The sequence below is a fragment of the Bidens hawaiensis genome, unplaced genomic scaffold (assembly GCF_021521415.1).
Source record: "Bidens hawaiensis isolate Kalapana, Puna unplaced genomic scaffold, B.hawaiensis_p1.1 tig00032448_1, whole genome shotgun sequence".
Classification (NCBI taxonomy): Eukaryota; Viridiplantae; Streptophyta; class Magnoliopsida; order Asterales; family Asteraceae; genus Bidens; species Bidens hawaiensis.
In genome coordinates, this window is record NW_027495528.1 from 92,538 (window position 1) to 101,659 (window position 9,122).

Below are 9,122 nucleotides of genomic sequence, written 5' to 3' on the forward strand. Positions count from 1 at the left end.
ATCATGAAAAAAAATTACCTTTTTGTTCTGTTTACGGGAGTGTCGGGTTGGTGATGACATCAGAGGTTATGGCCTTCTCAACGAGAGCTGTCTGCTCTTTCACGTGAACTGTGTAGAAACCGGTTGCAGTGGCGGCAGATAGAGCACAACCTACGTATTTGATGTCGTCTAAATTACCCCTCTCCACTGCTTTCATGGCGGTTGCAAAGCGAGGAGCGATGTAATTGTATGCCCCCATGTTCATCGGCTCTTCTTGACACCAAACAATCTCCGCATCTGAAAATGTATTACAAAAACAAAGTTATAAATAAAACTAATTTTATTCAATCAACGTGGGCGAAACCGGAGCCACATCAGCAACCTATGAATCTGTAACATTACAGTAAAACATGTGAATGACAGAAGTGAAGCATTAACCACATAAAGTTTTGATTATGTGGCAAGATTAGCAGGTTGGTTAGCAGGTCATTTTGATACGGGCCAATACAGATAGCTTTCAGGAGGTTTGAGCCTTAAAACACATTTTATCCACTTTTTAGAAAATATTGTAAACGTAGACGCGTAATTTCTGACACAAGATAAACACGTAAGAGTTGATATGGATAAAGTGATAAACCAGTAAAAAAAAATAGGTAGAGATCAGGTGATCGATGGCAAACAGTTTCCAACTTGCCAACAGATTTAAAAGTAAATACTAAAGATTTCAAAAAACTATAAATTCAATCATCTAACCTGTTGAGTCGTTGACCGCTTGACCTGACCACCCCGTTAGACACGTTTAGATGGGGGCGTACATAAAACCAAAATAACCGAACCCAAACAAAAACCGCAGATTTGGGTTTATGTTTTTGAAAAATTAAACTTTTGGTTCGGTTTTGGTTTTGTATGTAAATTAATACCAAAAAAAAAAACGAACCAAATTTATGTATTTTCATTCGTATGTGCACCAAAATACTTTAGCCCAAATGTATACTAACCATTTAATCATTAACTAACCTACACGAATAATAAGCGCACCTGTCTACGAAGCACATGGAAATAATTTGCTGGAGTTGTAACATTGACAACCTGCCAATTACATTTTTGGATCTGGTTCCGCAGTGTTGGTTCCATTTCGGGTATAACAAATGGATTGTCATCACTCATCTGCAATAACATTCAAAACAAAATTTAGGTATCATATTATGTTGATTATGTGACATTGTCTAATCACAATCAAATATTATAATCTTTGTAACCAAATATACCTGAAGGAAGCGTTCGAGCCTGGCACTAGAATGTTCCGGGCCCTGACCATCATAACCGTGAGGTAACAACACAACTAACCCTATTTGGCGCAACCATTTGGACTCACCACTGCTTAAGAATTGATCAAATATCACTTGAGCTCCATTAGCAAAATCCCCAAATTGGGCTTCCCATATCACAAGTGAGTTAGGGTTTTCCATGGAATAACCCAATTCAAATCCAAGAACACCAAACTCGGAAAGAGAGCTGTATTGAGCATGACTTAATATCAGAATTCAAGAATTTTAATTAAAGGATGTGAGATTTCAAAGAGGTATGTTCGGGTTCGGTCGTTCAACTCAACTGAACAAGCGATGAACACGAACAGTTAAACAAGCGGGGTTTACTTGTTTGTTCTCGTTAAGAAAATGAAGGTGATATTCGTTCATGTCCGCTCACTAATAGTACAAACGAATGGCTCACGGACGTAGACGGACGAATATAACTTAACAAATATGAACAAATGTAAACAAACGTTAACTAAGAAAACACCAATTAAAAGTAAAAGTACTAATCTGTTAAGCCAAAAAAAAGTAATGAAACTAGACTAAATGGAAATGGGCCTAACAGTTTAAGTGACTGCATAAAGAACAAACTAAAACAAACGTAAAAATGAACATAAATGCAAGTCTCGTTCGTTCATTTATGTTAGTGAACGCTTGTTTACGTTCGTTCATTTAAGATTGTTTATTGTCGTTCGTTTAAGTTTGTTTAAGTTCTTTCGTTTACATTTGGTAATATATTAACTTCAACTTTTAGACCCATTACAATTCAGTCTTGTTTTAATATATTAATGGGTCCAACAGATTGCTCTTCGCGTTTACTTTTCATTGGTTTTAGCTCAGTTATTTTTATTAATCTATGTTTACTTGCGTTTGTTCATTCACATATACGAACACAAACACAAACCGTTACTAATACTGTTAACGAACGAACATAAACAAGCACGCACACGTTCACTTTATTAATGAACAAACATGAAAAAGTAAACCTCATTCCTTTTAATTGTTTGTGTTTGATCGTTTGTACGGTTAAAGTTAAAAAACGGCTTTTTTAAGTATGAACCTAAATTAAAGCATCATAGCAACTAACCTGTTGCTGACAGTGAACATTTCTTCATTCTGATTCATAATAACGTGATCCAATGGACAATAGCGCTCTCCTGTTTCTTGATCATGAACAACAGAATGCCTGTGACTGAAAGTGCCTCTTTCAACATCTTGACCACTTAACCGCACATGATTGCCTTCCACTAATAATGTTGCAAAAGCAAGTGCTTCACCAACAGCCCAGTCAACACCCTCACCAGTTTCAATCATTTTTAACCTGTCTGCAAATATCTTTTTAACTGCTCTGTGAGCCTTAAAGTTTTCTGGAAGGGTTGCAATTGCCTTTCCAACATTCTTCAATATCTCTGGTTTAACTCTGCAACATAGGGCCAACTCAAATGAGGCAATTTCAACCCATTTCTTTATGCGTGGGCTGATATGTGTATGCTTTTATCTCAAACAGGTGAAACCAAAAATAATAGTTTTAAGAATAAAATGAGTCAAGCGGATAGAAAGTCGCCACATTTTTTTTGTCAAAAAAACAGGGCTATAAACTGTAAACGAGCCAAGCCACTCATGTACTACTCAAGATCGGCTCGTTCACAGCTCGAATGAAACCGAGTTAAACAAGCTCGATCCTAAAAATAAGATTGTTTATAAACGAGCCCGGGCCCAAGCTTCACTTATTGAGCTCAAGCTGGCTCGCGAGCATAAACTATCCTATTAAATATATACTTTTTATATAATATATTCGATATATATACAGAACTATTAATATATAAAAATATGATAAAAATAACTCAACTAATGCTATATATAAAAATTAAAACTAAAAAGTATATAAAAATTGTAAATATATAAATTCAATTAATATATAAAAAAGAGCCGAGCTCGAGCTAGAAAAACAACTTACAAGCCGAGCTCAAGCTCGGGCTTGGTTCGTTTACACCCCTACCAAAAATGAGTTTAGTATTGTAGCACCATAGTTTTTACAATAATATTTAGCATGCTAATTGAGAGAAAGAAAAAGAATTGGACAAAATGTGTTTAATACTGGATCAAACACAGCCTTACCCGTTTTGACCCATGGCCCGTCCTGAATTACAGCTTAAACTTCTTAATAGTCATGGCAAATGCAACAAATTATTTATTATGTATGGATCGATTTGGGTTATGTTTTCATCTCAAACGGGTCAAAATTGACCAAATCAAAAAACCAAGTTCAAAGGGCAACGAGTCAAACGGATTGAAAGTCGCCCAAAGTAATTTGAATGCATAAAATCTCCTAGTGTTAGCAATTTCTGACACGGCCCGTTAACACAACACGAAGTTAAACAGGCTCGGGTTTGACTTGAAACAATTTTCATGCACAAAGAGGTCGACACGTTTATGACACGATTAAAACCATGACTAAACAGGTTAAAACATGCCTAACCGGTTTATGTTTATGACTTGTTTATTGGTAGTTTGGTACCCGTGTTAAACATGTCGTGTCTGACATGCTTAACACGTTAGCACGTTGACACGACTAGACATGTTTTGCCAGCCAGCCACCCACCTAGTGCACTTTATGCCTTAAAATGGGACTAATATTAAAATATATAGTTTTTGCAATCATAATTAGCATACTAAAGTGTGTTAGGGTCAACCTAATCAAGCCCGACTCATTTTGACCTACCGTCAAAACCGCGGTAGGGTTACCATAAACAGCATATACAGAAGTACATAACTTACCCAGTGTTGCGAATCCGTGAAAGTTGTTCAGGGGATTTGAATCCAGACCAAAAGGCAGAAAGCCAGTCCCCTTTTTGAGGAACATAATCCTTGCTGGCAAGAAATTCTTCGTTTAGGATTGAGGTAACCTTATTATGAATTCTATCAATATCTTCTTTTGTCACTTGACCAGTTTCTAGACACTTCTTTTGATAAATTTCAAGTGCTGAAGGGTGGTTTCTTATAACCTGTAAGAATTAAGTACAACTAGGGCTGTAAACGAACCAAAGCGAACGAGACATAGTTACCGGACAAACAAACAGTTCACAAACACAAACCGAACGAAATTTCTTGTTTGTGTCCGTTCATTAAATAAATGACTGTGTTCATTCGTTAATTTCATAAATGAACACAAACCAACATAAATTAATATAATAAATAAAACTAAGCATTCTTAAACACAAGTATTAGATATAATCAAGCAAAATATATAAAAATTCAAGTACTGGAGTTTCTAGTATAAAGGTTAAGATAATAAACTAATAAAAACATAAATTTTTAAAAGGTTTTAAATGTTAGGATGCTAAACTAAAAATTAAAAAATATAAAATATAAAACATAAAACCTTACCGATAATAAACAAAATAACATGAACAAACGAACGTAATGAACGAACACATTACCAAACATTCATGAACACATATGAACGAGCGTCACATCTGTTCATGTTTGTTCATTTAATTAACCGAATTTAATTCCTAGTTCGTTTTCGTTCGTTCATTTATTTATTAACGAACTTTCCAGGAAAGTTCGAAAAGTTTGCTGAACGTTCGGTTCGTTTACAACCCTAAGTACCACCATAAGCATTAGAACCATACACAAAGCAATTTATCGCAGAACCTGAAACTATAGTGTTGTTCAAATGTGTGTTTTGAACGTTACTATGATATACTAAATAATCAGAATTAGATAAGTTGTAATAAACGAGTTGTGGAAGATAGTAAACACGGATCCAAACAATCATGAATCATCAAACAAGAGAAATACCTTGTACATTTTAGGCTGTGTAAAAGACGGTTCATCAATTTCATTATGCCCAAATCGCCGATAACAAACAATATCAACCACAACATCCGTATGAAACGTCTGGCGCCACTCAGCAGCCAGCTCACAAACATGAATAACCGCTTCCACGTCATCACCATTAACATGAAAAATAGGAGCATTTAAAGCTTTAGCAACATCAGTACAATACTGTGAAGACCGTCCCGATTTTGGATCAGTTGTAAATGCAACTTGGTTGTTCACAACAATATGAATGGTCCCACCCGTTGTGTAATTTGGAAGTGCACTTAGATGCAATGTCTCATAAACCACACCTTGGCCGGCAAAGCTTCCATCACCATGAATCAAAATCCCCATGTTTTTCGTTCGGTCAGCATCCTTTGAATAATATTGTTTTGCCCTAGTTTTACCAACCACAACGGGGTCCACAGCTTCCAAATGGCTCGGGTTTGCAACCAATGACAAATGGATTCTCTTTCCGCCACGTGTCGGCCTGTCATAAGACGTCCCAAGATGATATTTCACATCACCGGTTCCAGTATAAAGCCCCTCAGCAGGCCGAATGCCACCGCTAAACTCGTTAAAAATTTGTCGCAATGGTTTTCTAACAACGTTACCTAAAACATTTAATCTTCCTCTGTGTGACATCCCAATCACAATGCTTTCGACACCGAGGTCAGCTGACCGGTCGAACATCTCTTTCATTCCCGGGATTAACGTCTCACCACCTTCAAGCCCGAACCGCTTTGCAGCGGTCCATTTAGTGGCTAAGAAGTTTTCAAACTGAGTACTCCAAATCAGCCTATCGAGAATAACCTCACGTCTTTGACGATTATACGACATTGGAATCGGTGTCTCAATTCGGTCTCGTAACCAGTTACATTGCTCACGGTCAGCAATGTGCATGTATTCGTAACCGATGCTTCCACAATAAGCCTGTTCAAGTCGGGTCAAAATCGCTCTTAACGTTTGCACGGGCCGGTTTTCGGATAGAAAGCCTGACATTCTCCATACTCCAAGAAAAAACTCTCGGTCTAAATCAGCTTCAGTAAAACCATACAAAGCGGGATCTAAATCATCGGGAATCTCCCTTTGTTCTAAATTTAAAGGATCCAACTTTGCTTTCATGTGGCCATAAACTTGATAAGCCCTAACAAGCAATAGCAACCGCATGCTTTCTTGTATAGTTTGACCTGATATTCCAGGTGACGTGGCAGCCTGGCCCACAAAGTTTCTGAAGAAATTGTCCCATGACTCATCAACACTGTTTGGGTCAGCCTCCCATGCTCTTTGAAGCTCTTCCAGGTAGACACTGCTGGTCCCGTCTAGAAAACTATCGATTAACCGTGAAAGCGGGACCGCGCGAGGGACTGGTGCAGATTGTGCTTTTGACTTTGAAACTGTTGTGTGAAAGTGTCGCTCTCCTGTTGGAAGAACACGTGTCCTTGCAGCATATGTTCTCCTAATTGCAAGTTTTGCTACACTAGATCCAGCTCTAAACCAAGTCATATTGTTATACAAGCTTCAACTTCTCTATTTCTTGACCAGTTTCAAACCCTGCATAAGAGGATTTTCCTATTTATAACTTAAAAATAGCAAACCTAGATATCACAATATAAATGTTTGGATAAAATTAAGTATAAATAAGTTAAATAATTACTAAATAATAAATGAGTAAAATAATTACTAAATAATAAATGAACAAAATTTTAAGTATAAATAAGTAAAACAATAATTACCAAAACAGCAAACAAACTGCAACTTAGCATAAACACAAATTAACACACCAAAAGCGATTAAAAGACAACCGTAGCAACTAACAAGATGCTATTAGAGCAACAATAAACCCTAACAGTTCCAAATCGAAGAGTAAAATGACGACGAATAATCAAACAAGTGATATTAAGTAATATCATAACAACAACAACAAACCCTAACACTAGCAATCGCATTAATAAACCAGTAATAAACACAAAATCTACAAATCAAAGAGTAAAACAACAACGAAATAAACGAACAATCAAACAAGTAATATTAAGTGGCATTATAACAATAACAAACCCTGTCACTAGCATTCGCATCAATAAACAAGTCATAAGCACTAATAAACCATAAAAGCTACAAATCGACGAGTTAAACGACAATAACAGTATTAATTTAAAAAATGAACAATCAAACAAGTGATATTCGAACAACAACAAACCCTAGCACCAGTATTTGCATTAACAAACAAGTAAGAAACCATAAAAGCTACAAATCGAAGAGTAAAACGACAACGAACAGTAATAATTTGAGAAACGAGCAATCAACAAGTGATATTACAACAATAACAAACCCTAGAACTAGCATTCGCATTAATAAACCAGTAATAACACAAAGGCTACAAGTCGAAGAGTAAAAGTGTAAAACAACAGCAAAACAGTGTTAATTTGAGAACCGAACAATCAAACACGTAAAATATTAAGTGATATTAAGTAATATTATAAATTTATAACAATAATAAAACCTGGCAATAGCAATAGCGTTAACACTAACAAACCAGTAATAAACGAGAACAGTTACATATCAAACAGTAAAAAGACGATGTACAGTATTAATTTCAGAAACGAACAATCAACAGGTCGAAAGCATAAAATGCACAAATCGTAGAGTACAACAACGACGCACACTAATAAATTAAAAAACAAACAATTAAACAAGTGATATTATAAGTTTATAGCAATAGCAAACCCTAGCATTTGCACTTGCACTTATAAACCAGTAATAAACACAAAATCTACAAATCAAAGAGCAAATCAACAACAAACAGTTATAATTTAAAAAATGAACAATCAAACAAGTGATATTATAGCAATAACAAACCCTAGCACTAGCATTCACATAAATAAACCAGTAATAATCATAAAACCTACAAATCGAACAACAAACAGTGATAATATGAGAAACGAACAATCAAACAAGTGATATTAAGCGATATTCAGTGACATTAAGTGATATCATAACAATAATAAACCCTAACACTAGCATTCGCACTTATAAACCTGTAATAAACAATAAAATCTACAAGTCAACGAGTAAAACGAGGGCGTACAGTGATAATATAAAAAACGAACAACTAATCAAGTGATATTAAGTGATATCATAACAATAACAAACGCCAGCACTAGCATTCACATTAATAAACCAGCAATAATCATAAAACCTGTGAATCGAACTACGAACAATGATAATATGAGAACCGAACAATCAAACAAGTAATACTAAGCGATATTTAGTGACATTAAGTGATATCATAACATAATAAACCCTAACACTAGCATTTGCATTAATAAACAGCAATAAACAATAAAACCTACAAATCAACGAGTAAAACAACGGCGTACAGTGATAATATAAAAAACGAACAACTAATCAAGCGATATTAAGTGATATCGTAACAATAATAAGCCCTAGCACTAGCATTTGCATTAATAAACCAGTAATAATCATAAAACCTACAAATCGAACTACGAACAGTGATAATATGAGAAACGAACAATCAAACAAGTAATACTAAGCGATATTTAGTGATATTAAGTGATATCATAACAATAATAAACCTTAACACTAGCATTTGCATTAATAAACCAGTAATAAACAATAAAACCTACAAATCAATGATATCATAACAATAATAAACCCTAGCACTAGCATTCGCACTTATAAACCTGTAACAAACAATAAAAGCGGCAAATCAACGAGTAAAACGACGGCGTAAGGTGATAATATAAAAAACGAACAATTAATCAAGTGATATTAAGTGATATCATAACAATAATAAACCCTAACACTAGCATTCGCACTTACAAACCAGTAATAAACACAAAAAACTACAAATCGAAGAGTAAAACGACGACGTACAGTAGTAATTAAATATACAAACTGATATTATAACAATAATAATAAACGCTAGCACTAGCATTCGCATTAATAAACGAGAAACAGTTACAAATCGAAGAGTAAAACGAC

The 9,122-nt window shown here is 35.2% G+C and overlaps 1 protein-coding gene across 1 annotated transcript; it reads right to left on the reverse strand.

The window, feature by feature from the left end:
- Positions 1 to 968: 968 nt before the first annotated feature.
- Positions 969 to 6,704, reverse strand: LOC143583518 (uncharacterized). The gene is made up of 5 exons (XM_077065806.1): positions 5,097 to 6,704; positions 4,071 to 4,297; positions 2,380 to 2,712; positions 1,248 to 1,494; positions 969 to 1,146 (listed from the first exon to the last, which is right to left on the reverse strand). The coding sequence occupies exons 1-5, from the start codon at positions 6,621 to 6,623 to the stop codon at positions 997 to 999; spliced, it is 2,484 nt and encodes an 827-aa protein (XP_076921921.1). The 5' UTR covers positions 6,624 to 6,704; the 3' UTR covers positions 969 to 996.
- Positions 6,705 to 9,122: the final 2,418 nt, after the last annotated feature.